General features: G+C 42.5%; 1 protein-coding gene and 1 pseudogene across 4 annotated transcripts in view; both read left to right on the forward strand.

The window, feature by feature from the left end:
• The window catches only part of MPHOSPH8 (M-phase phosphoprotein 8), a 58,845-nt gene that overhangs the window by 20,916 nt on the left and 18,176 nt on the right, over nt 1-19,753 (forward strand). For 2 of the 4 annotated variants that reach the window (XM_060080044.1, XM_060080041.1), the window contains exons 3-5: nt 11,443-12,297; nt 14,342-14,441; nt 17,230-17,487. In XM_060080044.1, the coding sequence (XP_059936027.1) occupies nt 11,443-12,297; nt 14,342-14,441; nt 17,230-17,487 (1,213 nt within the window). The remainder of the gene's footprint in view (nt 1-11,442; nt 12,298-14,341; nt 14,442-17,229; nt 17,488-19,753) is intronic. The other 2 variants (XM_060080045.1, XM_060080042.1) reach the window with 1 other exon arrangement.
• LOC132477575 (protein kish-A-like) lies at nt 15,280-15,895 on the forward strand (annotated as a pseudogene).

A 19,753-nucleotide genomic window follows, 5' to 3' on the forward strand; every position in this document is an offset into this window, starting at 1 on the left:
ATCCCTTCTTTCCCTACAGTTTGAGTTTCAACTACATATTTACTATTTTTTAAATGACAAAAACAGTATTGGGACTTGACTGTTTGTAGCAGTTGTTAACAATAATAGCGGTGATAGAGGCAGCTTCTGCTCACCCAGCATGTGTCCTCTGTCTGTGCCAAATGCTGGGCCAGCACTTTCATGGATTAAGATGAGAAAACGGAGGCTTAGGTAAGTTCAGTGCCAGCCCAGATTCACCCGTTAGTAGTGACAGAGACAGGCAGCCACACTCTTAACCACTATGGTAGGTTTTCTTTTGGTTTGGGCTGTAGTTTGAAATCCATTTAGAGGAGTGGAATTACCAGTTTTTTAATTGTATGCTGTAGTGGCAGGGTCTTTAATAAATACAGTTTTTAAATTACTAAGCAAAACCTTCAGTACTTTTAAAATTTTTGTAAAGGAAATCCTTTACAAGATGAGTTCAGATTAGAGAATGTTTTCTTTAGTTTTTTGCTACAGTTATACTTCACTTTTCTAGAATGGGTGCCTACTCCCTCCTTCCCTGTTTCTTTCACTAAAAACACTATACAAACAGAAATGCACCTGTCTTACTAAGTGATTGGTTCATATTACTCTCAAAATTTAGACATTTTGATTGAAATCTTCTTAAATTTATTTCTAACTTTCCTGCTTTTATTAGTGAGATAAGTTTGCTGAAACTTCTCCCAAGAAGTCTTGACTTATAGAATACTGGCTTTATTGGCCCTTTCACTTTACCAAGGCTCAGGTTAAACCCAACTTGCAACTCTCTTGATTTAAAATTATTGATGACAGTCTGAATGAGAATGATTCCTGATCGACTGGTCTGTTTGAGGCTTATTCTTTTTTTTTTTAATTTTTTTATTTATTTGGCTGTGTCTGGTCTTAGTTGCAGCTCACTGGATCTTCATTGTGGCATGCAGGACCTTTCGTTGTGGCGCAGGGGCTTCTCTCTAGTTGTGGCGCACAGGCTCAATAGTTGCGGCGAGTGGGCTTAGTTGTCCTGTGGCCTGTGGGATCTTAGTTCACCGATCAGGGATCGAACCCACTTCCCCTGCATTGGAAGGCGGATTCTCAACCACTAGACCACCAGGGAAGTCCCTGAGACTTATTCTTAATCCTTGTCCTAGTTTTAGGAAGACACTTTTCCACTTGGAAGTGTCTTTTTCTAAGCTATCCTTACTATTTTGTAAGTAACTTAAAATTCTAGGCACTAATAACATTTTGACTTTTTTATAAGACTGAAACCTCTATATCTTACGTCAGGTGAACTTTCTCCTGAATTCTGTCTTTTATAAAGTATTCCAGTATTTATATTGCTATGACTTTTTGACCTAATCATTGAGTAGTGTCAGTGGACAGGCATATGGCAAAAATGCACTGGTCGCTGACCTTTTCCCACTTTAGCAGAATAGTTTTGCTGTTCATAAGTTCTTGCGATTCTTTCACTGTAGGTATAGAAGTAGAGAGCCAGTAGGAGAAAATGCTTCATTCATCTCGTCATCATTCTGTTCATGCAAGAAACAAACACTTGCTACCTATGAAAACTGTGATATTTCCCAGTCACCAAAATCTTTGTCTTGTGGAGAGGTTTTACTACAGCAGTATTTAAGACTATTTGATTCATCAGTTTATCTCCTTAAATCTGGGAGCACTGCTTCCTTAGGACTTAGTAAGCATCACAGAAGTTAGAAATGGTTTCTAAAATACCCCAAAAAGTGATTGTTGATACTCTTCACCAGAAAATATACATGATGCAGAAATGGTATTTGTTCACTAAAATACTTTTTGTCATTTAGCATTCGGATACCTTTTTACCTTTTTGCTGACCATCCGGTATTTGAAGCTAAAAAGAAAAAATGAGGTGCTGTTTAACATTCATTTGTGTGAGACACTCCAGACCTTCATTTTTAGTGGACTGAAAATCTACAGACAAGGCAGCTGCTGGTCTGCTTGAGCTTTGATGATTGATGTTACATGACACAGAAGAACCTCTACTGGCCTGTCATGGCAACATTTTACTGTTTTTACATTTTTGGTTCTTTTATTAGGGATAGCTCTTTTTTTTTCTTCCCCAAGTAAATACAGAGCGTCTTAAATGGGCCAGACCCTTAAATGGTCACAGTTTTATGAAGATAGATCATATCTATCTTTTGCTCTTGAGGGGCCTTACAAGTTGTCCATGTATGATCTTACTTTTAAGAGTAGTACCATATAAAAGGATTTTGCCTTCTGCCTTTCTTTTTTTTTAAATTTATTTATTTTACTTTATTTTTGGCTGTGTTGGGTCTTTGTTGCTGCTTGCAGACTTTCTGTAGTTGTGGTGAGCGGAGGCTACTCTTCGTTGTGGTGCATGGGCTTCTCATTGTGGTGTCTTCTCTTATTGCAGAACATGGGCTCTAGAGTGCAGGCTCAGTAGTTGTGGCTTAGTTGCTCTGTGGCATATGGGTTCTTCCCAGACCAGGGCTCAAACCCGTGTCCCCTGCACTGGAAGGTGGATTCTTAACCACTGCGCCACCAGGGAAGCCCCTGCCTTTCTTTTAAAATAATTTTTTATCAATACATATTCTAACCAGCAAACAACTGTGTTTTTTTTTGTTTTTTGTTTTGCGGTATGCGGGCCTCTCACTGCTGTGGCCTCTCCCGTTGCGGAGCACAGGCTCCAGACGCGCAGGCTCAGCAGCATGGCTCACGGGCCTAGCCGCTCCACAGCATGTGGGATCTTCCCGGACCGGGGCACGAACCCATGTCCCCTGCATCGGCAGGCGGACTCTCAACCACTGCGCCACCAGGGAAGCCCACAACTGTGTTTTTTTTTTTTTTTTTTTTTTTTTTGTGGTATGCGGGCCTCCCACTGCCGTGGCCTCTCCCGCTGCGGAGCACAGGCTCCGGATGCGCAGGCCCAGCGGCCATGACTCACGGGCCCAGCCACTCCGCGGCACATGGGATCCTCCCAGACCGGGGCACGAACCCGTATCCCCCGCATCGGCAGGCGGACTCCCGACCACTGCGCCACCAGGGAGGCCCAACAACTGTGTTTTTTAATAATCATTTGTGTCCCTGCTACTCAGCTAGGAGATAGTTTTGCCTTTATTTTAAAATTTGAGGATAGCTTTTTTTTTTGCTTTTTGAAATACTGCCTATAAAATAATAAATATATGTACTCTTTTAATGTAAAATGAATTAGAATTTGTGCACCCAAATAAGCTTTATTTTTGAGTGTACGTTTTATGAAGTAAACATTTATTCCAATAGTTCCATGGCCCAAAATGGTTTTAAATTATTTATTTTGGAATTGTCCTCATAAGGACCTATATGTCATGCAGGAAAATTTCTAGTAACGCCTCCTCTTCGTACCCAAGAAAAGTGTGGTGATGGTTCTAAAAGTGCAGGGGTGAACTTCCAAAAGTTATTTGAGCAGTGGTTGCACTATTGAAAAGCTCATGGTTTCCAGAGGTGGTTGGGTAGAGGGAGTGATGCTGGGGTGTGTGTGCCTTGTTCAGTTGTTTTGTCATCACACCTCATGTACAGCATTGATTACCATTCCTGTAGACTGGGCGTTGACCAGGTGGAGTAGGGTGACTGCCCTGACCTGCTCGGGTCAGCCCAGCTTAGAAGCCTGTTGACTTGGTGTGGTTGTGATCAGAGTCCTGTTCATTTTCAGAGTTGTCCTAATTTGGATAATAAATAATATGTTTATTTTATGTGTGAAACTATTAAAATGAGTAAGAAGACAGATTACTAGTATACTGAAAGTGCTCTGACTTGTGATATGTGTGGTTTTAATTTTGTTTGACTATTTTTTAGTTATTTTAAAAGTTAACACTAATTCCTTTGTATCATCTAATACCTGTTGTTTGATGGCAAACAACTGTTCATCACATGGTAGCTATTTTTTATGTCCTGACTTCACTGAATCTGGCCAGTTACTCCAGGGCTGGATTACCCTGGTGCAACTAACCTACTGATTCATTTGATACATGCTAAATAATACTTTCACACAGAGTATTTTGAAGCCTAAAGCCAAAGTGCTATATTATTTATTTGCATCAACCCATTTATTTAAAACATACAGGTTGTAACTATCTTGGGAGTAGTCTAATGACCAGAGGAAAAGTCTTGTTTCAAAGTTATGTGCTAAGGAGCCAGCGTTGGAGCTCTTCCCAGCTGACTGAGGAATTAGGGTAGGTAGCAGCTCTATTCACAATAGCCAAGACATGAAGCAACCTAAGTGTCCATGGACAGGTGAATGGACACAGAAGATGTGGTACCCATATACCGTGGAATATTACTTAGTCATCAAAAAAGAATGAAATAATGCCGTTTGCAGCAGCATGGATGGACCTAGAGATTATCATACTAAGCAAAGTAAGTCAGACAGACAAATACCATAAGACATCACTTATATGTGGAACCTAAAATATGACACAAATGAACTTATTTGCGAAACAGAAACAGACTCACAGACATAGAAAACAAACTGATGGTTACCAAAGGGGAAAGGGGGTGGGGGAGGGATAAATTAGGAGTTTGGGGTTAGCAGATACAAACTATTATCTATAGAGTGGATAAACAACAAGGTCCTACTGTAGAGCCCAGGAAACTGTCTGCATACCCGTAATAAACCATCATGGAAAAGGACATAAGTGTGGAGGTGTAACTGAGTCGCTTCGCTGTGCACCAGAAGCTGATGCGGCCTTGTAGATCAGCTGTGCTGGGCAGCAGCCGACAGGTGACCCAGCAGCCACCACATGGGGCCAGCAGCCTGGCTGGTGGCCAGGACCAGGTGAGACGACAGGGAGGCACCGAGTAGCTGCGCCGAGATGAGGCTGCCCTTGCGCTGTGGGGTCCCAGCTGTGGAGTTCGGGGGTGGGGGGACCCCGGGGGTCTTTCTGTTTGTACAGGCGAGAGTCTTTGGAATTGTAGACTTTTTTAAGTTGTTTTACCTGATGAAAGGGATAACTCCAGCCTCTTGTTTGCTAATTATTTCATGTTCATCCATTCCAAAAATCCAGTTCTCATATATCAGTCATTAGGAGGAAGAAGAATAAGATGCGCCTCTGCCTTCAAGGCGCTCACAGTACGTGAAGGGGAGGGCCAGGTGGACGGAACCTGAAACACGGAGTGAGACACGATCTCGGGCAGCTGTGAGGCCGCTGTGGAAAGTCAGAGGATAAGCATCCAAGGTGCATTACAGAAGATTCGTCATTTGGCCGAAGCCCTAAGAGATGAGAAATTCAAGGGTCCTAGGAGGGGAGGCAGGTACAAAGATGCAGAGTTTTGCAAAAGCACAGATTTTGGGGTAATGGTGAGAAGGGCCAGAGCTTTCACTTGGAAAGGAGCAGGAGTGACACTGGGGCAGAAATTGGGAAGAAATGTATATGCACCTGGATTTAGATTTAAACTCAACCATTGGGGCAGTAGAAGGGCCTGCAGACGTTTCGAGGGAAGTCGTGTGATGAGATTTATGTTTTAGGAACTTACTTTTTTGAAAAATTTTATTAGGAAAATTTGGACATATAAAAATGCAGAAGGCGGGCTTCCCTGGTGGCACAGTGGTTGAGAGTCCACCTGCCGATGCGGGGGACACGGGTTCGTGCCCCGGTCCGGGAAGATCCCACATGCCGTGGAGCGGCTAGGCCTGTGGGCCATGGACGCTGAGCCTGCGCGTCCGGAGCCCGTGCTCCGCAGCGGGAGAGGCCATAACAGTGAGAGGCCCGCGTACCGCAAAAAAAAAAAAAAAAAAAAAAAAATGCAGAAGGCTATATCGTGAGACTTGAGAATTCATCACCCAGTTCCAGTCACTATCAGGACTTCGCCATTCTTCCTGTCTGCAGCTCCCACTCTCCCCTTTTACTTGCTGGAGTATTTTAAGGCAAATACTTTAGTACTCCAGATGTCATATCACTCTACCCTGCAAAACTTTATTAAATGACAGACATTGTGAAAACATAACCACTATGCCATTATCGTACCAAAACAGTTGACACTTGTTTCTTAATATCTTCTATTATCTAATAACGTGTTCCCCCCAGCTGTCTCAAAGAAACAAAACAAAACATGTCTTTGTTGATTTGATTGAACTGGGATTTGAAAAAGGTCTGCATATTGTATATCATCGATAATCTCTAAATCGCTTCTAATCTATAACAGCTTCTTCCTCTAACCTTCCCCCATTTTTCCCCATCATGTTTACTTGATGAAGAGACCACATTGTTTTTCTGTAGAATTTCCCATACTCTGGGTTTGGATGAGCACATGAGAGCTTATAACATGTTGCTCTGTCCTGTGTTCTTGTGAACTGGTAGCTAGATATAGAAGCAGGATTGCTCTCAAGTTTATTGGTTTATTTATTTATTTTGCAGGGATGGTCATGAGTGGTGCTATAACACATCAGAAGGCCCATCTTGTCTAGCTGACTCCGTTCCAGTGAGGTTAACAGGACCGTCGAGATTAGGTGTTTTCAGTCTGATCCACCGTTAGAAAACTCACATTTCGTATGTAGGTTTTAGGAGCCATTGATGATTGTTGCATAGAACTATTACTTCATTGCAGGTTGGAAAATAGTGATTTTCTGATTCTGACATTCCTTCTGCCTTTATTACTAACATCACTGAGAAGGTGATTCTGAGACCCTGTGGTCCTGACCTGACTCTGGAGTGGGGAGAGACTGCTGGCGGGGAGAGGTGAGGGCCTGAATTGAGGTGGGGAGGTTGGAGAATTGATGCACATAGGATCGGTGACTGAGCTGAAGGAAGAAGCGGTGTCAAAGACGTCTCAGGTTACTGGCTTGGGAACCTAGGTAAGTCATGGTGTTATTCGGGGAACAGTTCCAGTTTTGAACACATGAGATTTTAGTTAGTTACTTGTCATCCAAGTGAAGATGGCCAGTCTCGCATTGGCAACGTGGGTCTGAGTTGAAGGAGGGAGATCAGGGCTGAAAATGTAGAGTGGGGAGTTCGTGTAGTGTGCAGGATAGTGTTTCTTATTACTGTGTTCCAACCAAGAATCTGATTGATTGTAAGTATTTTGAAAAAATAATTCAGTTTTAGAATTCTTGTTTAAAATTTTTTTTTTTTTTTTTTTTGCGGTACGCGGGCCTCTCACTGTTGTGGCCTCTCCCATTGCGGAGCACAGGCTCCAGACGCGCAGGCTCAGCGGCCATGGCTCACGGGCCCAGCCGCTCCGCGGCATGTGGGATCTTCCCGGACCGGGGCACGAACCCATGTCCCCTGCATCGGCAGGCGGATTCTCAACCACTGCGCCACCAGGGAAGCCCTGTTTAAAATTTTTTGAAGTAATATTAGTCATGCACCTAGCAAGCTTCGTTTATTCTTCCTCTTTTCGCCCCCTTTTCCCTTTTACCAATGCAGAAAATTTAAGTAAAATCAGGCTATTCTGCTTGGAAACAAGGAGGTCAACACTAGTCTTTAGGAAAATGGTTTTCAAGAAGGTGGAAGTCAGTTGTAAACTCTTCAGGATTGAGGGAAATTTGAGAAGGTAGAGAAGTCTCTCTTACAGAACTTGCTTAAACCAAAGGGGTAGCTTTCCGGTGAGCCTTGAGCGAGCTGCAGACTTTGCCCGTGTTCCTTCCTGACCACGTGTATCATGGCAGCACAGACCCTCTGCTGCATCAGGACTGGTGACACCTCAGCAGCGTGACCGCAGTAGTGCTGTTGTCCCCTACACAGCTGGTGCCTGGTGACACCGTGCGGGTCTCCTGGAGGTCCTGGGGTGTCCTTCACCGCTCTCCGTCCTGCATGCATTTAGTCTCCCGTCTTCGGTTTCCTCTCGTCTCGAGCACTCCAGAGCCCTTTGCCCCCCTTTTAAGACTCCAGGCCAGTTGTTTTATAGAAGGTTCTTCTTCACATTGGAATTAGATGAATGCTAATTAAGGTTAAATCACAAATAGTATTTTTAAAATTGGAATTAGATGATTTGTAGATTTAGTGTAAATATTCTGGCCGGTGTATTCTGTAGGTAAGGTACGTGACATCGAGAGATGAGCCGTGTGTCAGTTATCTCATTGCTGATGTTAAATTATAATTATGTGATAAAGTGAGGTGCATCATTTTTCTCCCCTTTTAAAGGTACCTTTTTCCCTTGTAAAATAGTAAGTAATCTGATAATAAGTAACCTGATAGTAAGCAACCTGATTATAAGTAATCTTTGAGATGGTGAGAATCACTTGTCCCCCAACAACCTCTCATCCATGATTTTAAAATACTTTGAAGAATCTTTTTTTCTTTTTTTAAAATTTGTATTGGCGTATAGCTGCTTTACAATGTTGTGTTAGTTTCTGCTGTGCAAAAAAGTGAATCAGCTATACGTATACATATATCCCCTCTTTTTTAGATTTCCTTCCCATTTAGGTCACCACAGAGCACCGAGTAGAGTTCCCTCTGCTCTACAGTAGGTTCTCTTCAGTTATTTATTTTGTACATAGTATCAACAGTGTGTATATTGTCAATCCCAATCTCCCAATTCATCCCACCCCCCCACTTCCCCCCTTGGTAACCATAAGTTTGTTCTCTACATCTGTAACTCTATTTCTGCTTTGCAAATAAGTTCATCTGTTCCATAAAATATTTTGAAGAATCTTGCCTTAATTAGTTATTACTGTGGTGGCTTCAAATAATGACTTTTCTAATCCTGTTATTCCATATTTTTCATTTTGTAGCCTATAAAGAGCAGCTCCTCCCACCCCCTTAAATTTTTTAAATACCGGTACACACTCATGGAATCTTTTTATTTAATTACTGTTGTTGTTTACATTAATGCTAAAACGGTCCCACATTGGCTTGTGAGAGCCCTTTAGGCCAGCTCGTGTGTCCTCTTGCTGTATCCCTGTCTGTTTTGGGCACGTCTTTGCTCTGGCACAAGGTGTCCCAGTAGCATGTACTTTCCTGCTCTGGCCCTGATATCACCTATTTTCAGGGAATCCTGATTCTTTTTAGAGGAGAATAGAATTTAGAAACCAAGATGCACTTATTGCTACTGGGATATCATTATTTCCAGGCCCCTTAGACAGAGATAAAGGGAAAAAATGCACGTGTACTTGTTCTAAGTCAAGGTCACAGCGACAGTAATTCCGGTCCATCACCTCATCCTCCTGTCGTTCTCACCGTCTGCGGTCCTGTCTTCCTTTCTTCTATGAGAACTCTGGTTCTCATCAACTTATGTGCGCTCATTTACTGAGTTCTACACTAATTAGAAAGCAGATTTGCTCGGCCCATTCTACTGTAAAATTCCAAATTTGTTGGCAGTTCTTTTTGTCCTTACAGTATATTCACTTCGGGTGTTGATTGTTCAGAAGTTACTTGGATTAATTCTTTTTTTCTTCTGTGTGGTTATCAGTTTGATAAGGAGGTTTATTTGTTTGTTGTTAATCAGGACCTGTTGTCCCTGCCCTCTGAGCCCTCCATACCCACTTTGAAGTACTGCCCTCTAATGACAAATCTGAGTTTCTTTCTCTTATAAATGACTTAGTCTTTTTACCTGATGCCTCAGAGTTTTTATTTTCACTGTTTTGTAGAAACCAAAATTCAACTGAGGCAATTTGAAGATCTAATTGGCTTTATCCAATTCATGGATAAATTCATGCCAATTCATGGCAGCATCCTGTCTAACAAAGAGAAGTTTGCTCCCAGGAGCTGTATAAAAGGGAAGGTTGTTTTTGGCAGAGGAGGTGGGATAAGGAGGTTAAAATAGTGGATGATTTCAGGCCGGGTCACCTTCCCTTAGGGGGAGACTGGGGGTCTTACTAGGGAAGTTACCTCACTAGTCCTGACCAGGAAATTCCAGACTGAAGCGTTGAAAATTCCGGTCGAAAATTCCAGTCACGGGAGAGGTTAGGCATTAGGTCTTGGTGGGCTTACAGTGAGCGACTATGTCTGGGGCCTCTTGGTTCTTTGTAAAGTGGGCGTGTCTTTCGGACACGTTGTTGTCCTTTTTAGGTTAGTTACTCTATTCCTTCGTCTGTTTTTGTTTTTTTTTTTGCCTTAGTCTGTTTTTTCTTATAACAGTTTAGTAAAATATTCTATCCTAATCAATTTCTGTTGCTTATATTTATGTGAAATTTCTTTTTCTGAAATTTTAGAAGGCAGAGGAGGAGAACAAGATGATCTGTTGAGCTTCATGGCTGCTGGGCAGCCTTCTTTACTGGTTTTCGGAGGGTTGGAGAGCCGAGCCTTAGACTCCGTGAGGGCTTTTCTGGCTGTGGTTTCAGTGTGCCGCCGCCACCACCACTTACGTCTGAATCTTCTGTTTTCTTTCTTTCTATTTCCCTGTCCTGCTTTATTTGGAATCTGGTCTCCGCAGCTTCTCACTGTGGGCCTTGTCCCGGCCATCCTGGCAGGGAGCATCCCCAGGGCCTGGACCAGCCCTGCACCGGCAGGGGCTCCTCCCCTTTCAGCTGCTCCCGCCATGGTCACCTGCCAGACTTCTCAGTGGTTTCTCCCATTTTCATTGCTGCCTTTGCTCGCTCTTGTGGAGATATTCATGCTGCGGAGGTCTTAGGGCTGGTAGTAGTTTGTCCCTACCAGCTTATATTTTGGGGTTCCTTGGGATACTTGGCCACCTAATTGGGTTATGGATGTCGTCTGGGGGGGGTTGTTTTGCTCTCCAGTTGCTCTGTCTTTATGAAGTGCTGTAGGAGGAGTCAGAAAGCTTTGCCGATGCCACATTCTGCTACCTTAGTAACCTTGGTGGTGGTCTTTTAACTTCTAAAAATACGCCTATCTTTTCTCTCCCTTTCCTTCCCCAAGTCATTTAGAAGAGAATCTGGGGAAATGGGAACTGAAAATGCTTTGCATAGTGTTTTTGTATCTATACAGAGACTTTATTCTTAAGGGGTTTTGTTCGTTTGTTTAGAATAGGAAAAGATATTTTCCAGAGGAGATATTTCAGATTACTGTATTACACAAACCAAGTCGAGTGTGGAAGTCAGATTTCTTTGCAGTCTTGCTCATTTCTTATGTAAACTGTGAAATGTAACAGCAAGTTTAAAGATATTCTGGGATCCAAAGTCTTAAAAAAATCTTTGCGTTTGGGTTTGTAACACTATTTCGGCATCCAGGAAAGTCTGTACAAATTACTTCCTTGGTGTTTCTGGAAATTCTGAAGTTGGAATCATGTGCAACCCACCGTACATATGACTGTTGGGACCTACAGCAGCGTTGACATTTTCTGTCCCTCTGTGTTTATCTGTTTCCTTAAACCGACCCTTTTCGTCACCACCAAGACCTATTTGTTAAATCAGAAATATAAGTAATATTGTACAACGTTAATTCACGTAAGTAATTTTAAGGAGTTGAGAAACTGCTTGGAGAAAAAAATTCCTACCAGATTTCATTAGTACTACTGTTCAAAACCTTTTAAATTACTATGTTAATGAGTATTTAAATCTTTTTTTATACTTTATAGAGACTGCCCTTAAATAATGACATATTTGAGGCAAACTCTGATAGTGATCAACAAAGTGAGACCAAAGAAGACACTTCTTCAAAGAAGAAAAAGAAAAAACCCAGGCAAAAAGAAGAGAAAAGCCCAGATGATCTGAAAAAGAAAAAAGCAAAGACTGGGAAACTAAAAGATAAACCCAAACCTGACCTGGAGAGCTCCTCTGAAAGTTTGGTTTTTGATTTAAGGACAAAGAAAAGAATTTTGGAAGCCAAAGAAGAATTAAAGGAATCCAAAAAGCCCAAAAAAGATGATATAAAAGAAACAAAGGAGTTAAAGAAAGTTAAAAAGGGTGAAGTAAGAGATTTAAAGAGTAAAAAAAGAGAAGATTCCAAAGAAAACAGAAAAACAAAAAAAGAGAAATGCGTTGAATCTCAGGTGGAGTCCGAATTGAGTGTCCTTAGTGATTCCCCTTTTCAGGAAGAAGACAGTGAAGATTTACATTCTGACAACAGAAACGAGAAGCAGCCAATTAAAGGTGCAAAAGATAAAGCAGAGCCGGAGGCAATTCAAGATACTGTTTCAGATAAACAGCAGGATGGCACTATAAGCGCTGATGAGGATGATGTCAGAGCAAAGAGGAAAAAAAAGAAACTGAGAAGGACAGAGGAACTTAAAGAGAGCAAAAAGCTGGAAAACAAGAGCCTCTTAGAGAAGAAAAATACACAGAAAAAGCAGAGGAATCCAGACAAAGGCCGAAGTAGCGCTGAGTTAGATAAGCCAATGGCTGCCTCCACCCCAGTACAGAAGAGCTCCAGACCGAGTGTGGAGGAGAGAGGCTCCAGGCCCGTAGACTCCCCCGGGGAGGTGAGTGCGGAGGTGAGTGCTGGGGCAGGGTGGAGGGGATGGCTCGATCTGATTGAAGGGCTGTAGCTTGCATCTCACACAACACACGGATGTTCAGATCAAGCTAGCACTCTTGAGTGGTCGAGAAGCTTCATGAATAACGAAGAGGAGACGGTAGAGCCTCAGCAGACCAACCTCGTTGTCTTGCACTTCACAGATAGCGCCTTTTTTACAGGTTGGAGGTCTGCGGGGACTCTGCGTCGAGCAAGTTTATCGGCGAGCAAGTTTATCGGCGCCGTTTTCCCAACATCTGCTCACCTCGTGTCTCTGTGCCACATTTTGGTCATTTTTGCAGTGTTTTAAACTTTTGTTTTGTTTTTTGGCCACCCTGCGCGGCATACGGGGAACTTCCCCAACTAGGGGTCGAACCCGGGTCCCCTGCAGTGGAAGTGCGGAGTCTTGACCACTGGACCACTGGGGAGGTTATTACTGTAGGTGTTACAGTGTTTGTGATTGGTGATCTTTGATGTTGCTATCGCAAAAAAGGCTGAAAGCTCAGATGATGGCTAGCGTTTTTTAGCAGTAGAGTATTTTTTTTAATTAAGGTATGTACGGTTTTTTAGACATAATGCTGTTGCACACTTAATACTATAGTAAAAACATAACTTTTATATGCCCTGGAAGGCAAAAAAAATTGTGACTCACTTTAGTGCAATATTCGCCTTATTTACAGGGGTCTGGAATCGAACCCGTAGTATCTCTGAGGAGTGTTTGTGTACGAAGCTTTTCTACCATTAGGGAAGTAATAATGTATCAGGAGGAAGAAATTCTCCTCTCCCTTCTTAGGTTTGTCTGGCTGGTCTAGAATTGAATAGACATGAGACAGATGAACAGGGGGAAGATCAAACAGAAGTTTAATAACACGTACACATGGAAGAGACCCAGGAAAACGGAGTAACTCGCCAAAACGGACGAAGCCCTCACCTCATGTACCGTCCTCAGCCAAAGACCAAAGAGGATGTTGAGGATGGGGAAGCAGTTAGAGGGGCAGCGACCAGGCAAAGCACAGTAGACAAGGGCGGGGCCGTCACACAGATGGAAGTCCTTGCTCCTCCACTGATGTCTCTGGAGGCTTGGGAGACACCCTTACAAATGGAGATTTCCCTTACAGATGCAAATGTTTCTCACCAGAGGGCAGCTCCTACTTGGTTTTCAGAGTTTTCCCCATGCCTGCTGTTTCTTTGAAAATAACCAGCTTAAAAGAAGTAATCCGCCCAAGAGACAGATTTGGGGAGGGAAATCCTGCTCCCCTGCAAGCCTGACTAGTGAGAGGCAGTTATAAATGCTGATCGTCCAGCTTTTGAACCGCCTCAGCAGTCTCTAGACTTGCTTTCTTTTGGACTGACCACAACTAGAAAACTGGGGTCTAATTTGTGAACAAAAGTCAGGGGTTTTTAGAGGTACTCAGCTACTATGTAGCATTGTGAAGTAAAGCTTGTAGCTTCCTCAGCTTATTTTATTAGCTTTTCACATCCTACTTGTATGTTCCCCCTGTTCTCTCAAGACTATACCACTTGTGGGACTTCCCTGGCGGTCCAGTGATTAAGACTCCGCTCTTCCAGTGCAGGGGGCGTGGGTTCGATTCCTGGTTGAAGAACTAAGATCCCACATGCCACGCGGCGCAGCCAAAAAAAAGAATATACCACTTTTTCCTTAAATAATAGCACAGAGTGCGCTAACCTTCTGAGTCTTTAAATTCTTGCAAAGATATATTTAATAGAGCTTATCTCACTATTATAAAAATAATTTTACATGTTTTAGTTTTAATAATAAAAAATTCTTCAAAGAGAGTGAGGAAACTTGGTGTTGGGTGTTGAATATGATATTTTGTAAATTGTCAGGGTTGAGGGGTAAACGTGACTGAGGAAGCATGTGATGTGAGCGCAGATGTAGTCATCCGGGGTCACGTGCACAGTGCGCAGAAGGGGGCCTGATGCCAGGAACCTGCTTTCCAGGTTCCAGAACCGGTGTCGGCACTGTCTGATCTTGTTCTGGGTCTTACATGTGTCTTTTTCAGGAGAAAGAGACCAAAAAAAATGAAACCAAAGAAAAATACCCGAAAAAGCATGATTTGGACAAGGAAGAAAAAGGCCGAAAAGAGCCCAAGGCATTAAAGAGTGAGTGTGAATACTGACATGTGTCATTTACATGGGTCTTTCAGACAAGGAGTCTAGTTCATTGTGAAGACAGACTCTCCTTTCTAAGCTGCAAGGTCATAGAGCTAGAAAATACGTTCACCGGGGAATTTAGAACCTTATGCTACTTTTTGTTTACCAGTTATCTTAATTGCATAATAATTTATATTATTAATATAATTAGCTCCCCCCTTCTGTTCACCTTGTTCTTTTTCCTTTGGGGTATGAGATAGAATATATTATTTTTATTTATTTATTTTTTTAATTGAAGTATAGTCAATTTACAATGTTGTTTTAGTTTCAGGTTGGGAATACATTATCTTTAGAGAGATATGAGATTCGTTATGACAGAAAAGTAAATAAGTATCTCTTATAGTAGATGCTGAGGTAAACTACTGTTTAATATATTTATTTATATATTTAGCTCTGTGTCATTTGTATAAATATAATGAATGTACATTTGATCACATCAACATATAGCTCAATTAAGAATCCATAGTGAATAAATAAATAAATAAATATTTTTTAAAAAAGGATCCATAGTGCATATTAGTACTGGAACAAGTACTTTATAAGACATTCACCATGACAGTGTTTGAATAAAACTGGATATTTTAGTTCACACACCAGAAAGTACTTGGAACACATGTTCTCGTGGAGGCAGTGATTTCTAAGAGATGGATGATTTCCTGTGGGTTTTCTCCCAAAAGCTGTGTGTAACTGAGGTAATATTAAAAGTGGGTTTGGGTTCTAGGCCTCAGTTTAGACTTGGCAGTAAGCCTCCAGCTGAGGGACTCTGGGAAGGAGCAGTGGGGCTTTGATGGGTCGTGTGCAGGTGAGTGTAGTGTAAAGACTGTACCTGTTCACAGAGATGTAACAGCTTTAAGCATCTAGTCTTCAGAGAGTGATTGGAGATTCAAAATATTGTAAGATTAGAACTGGTTAATAACTTTTTCTTCGTCCAGTATCTTATCTGTCAGTTTCAGGTACATTTTTACTGTGAATGTTCAGTCTTAAATGATTATTCATTCGTTAAGTTCATGAGGGCACTCCAGGGAGTCTGATTTTCAGTATCCCTGAACCTGAAACCTGTCTGCTTCCGACCCAGGCCTGGTAGGGTGATGTGGCCTCACAGGCCTCACTGTGTCTTCCATTTTCAAGTTTCAGAGTCTGTTGACCATAATCTTGCTGCTTATGTGTACCTGTGCTTATATCTGATGCTTGGCACCCAGCCTCCTGGACAGAAATAAAGCTGGGTTGTTGGGTATACTCTGGAAGTGTGCCAGAATTGGTGAACGTGGGAGTCCTTACGCTGCAGTATGCTGTGGTGTGATGGCCTTCAGCATCCTCTTCATACAGTAGCTTGGAAAAGTGCCAGAATTCAGTTGCCATCAGATTTAAATATGAGAAAAAAGGACTTATCTGCAGAAAATAATGGAAAGAATGGTTAACCCTTTTATCTCTGAACATTGAATGAGATAAATTTCTAGCGGCTGTTCTGTATTTTTGTTATTGGACCAATGTTCTATATAAATAATTAGGATGTCACCAGTTAATACTGCGAGTTTAAATATGTCTAACAATCAACCTCAGTACTGTCACTATACAGTATTACCTTCTGCATATGTCATTCTCTGGTGTCAGATACCTTTGTTTTTTTTAAGTATGTCTTTTTTTTTTTTTTTTTTTTTTTGATGCACTGGGTCTTAGTTGCAGCACGCAGGATCTTTAGTTGTGGCATGCAGGCTCTTAGTTGCAGCATGCGAGATCTAGTTCGCTGACCAGGGATCAGACCTGGGCCCCTTGCGTTGGTAGCGTGAAATCTTAACCGCTGGACCACCAGGGAAGTTCCCAGGTACTAGTTTTTAGTGAGGTATCTTTAAGGCACATAGGAGAAAACAAAATTGGTAAATTACTTAAGTTCCTTTCACTGTGATTTGGAAACAGTAAATCTTTATCGAGTGAGAGCCTTTTTTGGACTAGCTTTTTTATTGAAAAAAAAAAAGGTTCAATTTGTGTTGGTAAGGACTGCACTCATATTTAATAATGCTTTTCCGCTGGCCACAGCATTTTGGTCATTAACCAGAGAACCTGTACTCTTAGCAAACTGTAGTTTATCACAGGTGTTTAAACTATTGGAAACAAGGCTGTGCAGTTCTTGAGGAAGATAAATGAGAAGTGACTTAAGAGTGCTACTGAGAAGGTGTCCCTATTTAACATGAAAGAATTGAGTAAACAAACCTATCCACTGTGTACCCAGAGTTTATAATAGAGTTTTTCTCATATCTTTAGTTAAAAGCGAGTGGATTTCCACAGGCGTCAGGTGCAGTGTTGCCAGGCCACAGTCAGCGTGCTGACACCCCTCCACCCCTCCACCCCTCCCACTCTCCACCAGAAGTCCTTTTTATCCAAGGTTACCTTCGGGATACAACTGGAGGCAGTTGTCTCAGCAGAAGGACAGTTGGTGGTGTGACTAGGGTTATTCTGAGGCTCGCTGTCTGCAGTGGCCTTTGTCAGAACTGGGAGTGGTTCAGAGCCCCAGAAGAATAACCATTCACTTTGGACGTCCTTTCTGAATATGGAGCAGCCAGTAGAAAGATGAAGGGAAAGAACTTCATGGCTGCGATAGTCAACCTGACCAGACTTTCTAACCAAGGCAGATATTAGTAAGAATTAGGAAAATATCTGTTTTTTTTTAACACTAACCCAGATTTTCTTTTGATTACAACAGAAATTTGTGACTCATTTATCAATTTATTTTTTCCACTAGCATTTAAGGAAATCAGAAGTGCATTTGATTTATTTAAGTTAACTCCAGAAGAAAAAAATGATTTTCCTGAGAGTAATCGGAAAAGAGAAGAGGTACCACCAGACTGTAAAGTCACAGAAGAGCACAAGACCAAGGACAACAAGCCGTTACTTACAGAAAGGAGAAACACGAGAGACGAGACCGATACATGGGCATATATAGCTGCAGATGGTGGTCAAGAGGTTGTGGACAGTACATCCCAAGCGGACGAGAATTCTGGTAGGTGTGTCCATAGTCGTTCTGCGGAGCGTCCTCTGTTCTGTGCGCTGAGCCGTCTCCCTCACCTTCCTCTCCTCTCCCACGGTCATTCTGATCTCAGGATGGAGCAGAAAACCATTTGAGTCTCCTGAGTAAATAACATTTTATATTGAAGACTTAGATTATTCTGTGATTTCTGAATTGATCAAAAATTGATCTAGTGTGCTCAGCACATTTAGAAATGATACAGATTTCTGGTTTGCTGCCTTACCTACTCTTGCCAAGCAGTCTGATGGTATATCTTACTAGATTTCTTTCAGAAAACTATCAAATACAAACTTATTTGTATTCTTCCCTTCTAACTTTGCAGTAAATAACACTTACTAAATGAGGTTAGATTGTAAGTGCTATCCTGAGGATGCCGGAATCAGCTGAGGAGGAGAAGGCCGTGTATAGAGTACATAGGACAGTAGCTGTGGAAAAGAGTAATAAAGGGATAGCACAGAATAAACAAAAGAGGTTAATCTGATAAATTTCTGTATAACTCGTGAAACAGTTGAAGAGAAGTTCTGAAATATTTGGGAAATATGGCAGAGCGGGTAGCTTGGGGGCCCTGTTACTACAGAGCAACGAGGCTCTGGGATACAGACAAGACAGGCCTCTGGCACGTTGCTGTTGCCGAGCTTGCAGGACACCGGGACAGTGCCTTGGGGCGCGGGGGTGGGGGCAGTGGGTTGCCCAGAGGGCAAATACCAAATAGCAGCACAGCTGTTGAGATACCAAGCAATAAAGACTGGGTCCTGTAGGTGTTGGTCCAGCCACCTGGGGAGCTCCTGGGTGAAACCTGAAACTAGCCCCGTTCACAGAGGGCAGGGAGAGACCCAGGAAAGAGGCAGCCACCCTAGATGGCGAGGTGGCAGGCTGCACTGGCAGGGGACTTCCGGGAGGCCCGTCTTGGGGGCCGCAGGATGAGTAGACCTCACGCCTGCCCAGCAGAATCTTAACAGTTTACCAAGAGGCCTTAGTTCAGCCCAGGTGGTCTTAGCAGCTTTTATGCTCTCCAGGCTGTGTCCTTGACACTGTTTTCACTGTGGGAACAGTGGGCACAACATACAGCCCAAGGACCGGGGAGGATGTGAGGGGCCCCCTCCTGGCCGGGGTGTGGGCGGTGAGCACCTCGGACCTTCTCCCACAGTGGAGCGTTGGTAAAGCCTAGAAGCTGGTTCATTGAAAGACTAATAGAATAGAGCAGCCCGGGGCACTGTTAGTTTAAGGGAAAAAAGAATGAAGACTTAAACAGTATTTCCAGGGAAAAAAGAGACGTGATTATAGATGGCGTCCAGATTAAAAAGATAAAAATTCTGTGAGCATTTTCTTACCATAGATTTGAAAACTGATTGAAATGGGAAATTCCTGGAAAGATACAGTTTAACAAAACTGACCCAAAAAGAAATACAAAAATTGGATAGTCTTATTACTGTTAAAGAATGTGAAATAGTAATTTAAAATAGTCTTACAAATTTAACACCAGGCACAGATGGTTTCATATGCAAGAGTTCATCACACTTACAAAGAAGTCTTCCCGGAACCATGTGGTTCTGGGAGCCCATCGTCACTTCAGCCCCCAAACCAGACACACCTGTTCAAGGAGGGGAAAGGACAGGGCAGGCTCCACTTACTGACGAGCTCAGATGTAGAAACTCAAGTGAAACAGGAGCAGACTGAATCCAGCCACTTGTAAACACATAACCTCTTATGATCAAGGTGGGTGTTCCCTAGGAATTCAGTTGGTACAGGTAAATTGATTTAATAATCTTCTTGATTTTTAGAAAATAAAGCCTAGCAAGGGAGCTTTGTCTATCAGTAAAGAACATAAAGCCTTTGGCAAACATCTTTTGTAATGATGGAAAATTGGGAACATTTCTTTTAAATCAGGAACAAGGGACTTATCTGGTGGTCCAGTGGTTTGGTCTCCCAAGCCTCCACTGCAAGGGGCACGGGTTCAATTCCTCCTCGGGGTTCTAAGGTCCTGCATGCTGCATGGTGCAGCCAAAAAAAAATACAAGGGTGCCTTCTATCCCAGCTTTCATTCAAATTATATTAAGGTCCACCCAGCACAGTAAGACGATGAAAATGAAAAACGTGAGCATTGGAAAGGAAGCCCCGTGTCCCCCACCCCACAAAAAAGCTGTTATCAGATGGTATAATGTATGTAGAAATCAGACTTACTCTATAAAACTGTAGTAGGAGGTACATGCTGACTTGGCACAGGGAAGGTAGATTAGCA

Source organism: Mesoplodon densirostris, chromosome 17 (genome assembly GCF_025265405.1).
Source record: "Mesoplodon densirostris isolate mMesDen1 chromosome 17, mMesDen1 primary haplotype, whole genome shotgun sequence".
NCBI lineage: Eukaryota > Metazoa > Chordata > Mammalia > Artiodactyla > Ziphiidae > Mesoplodon > Mesoplodon densirostris.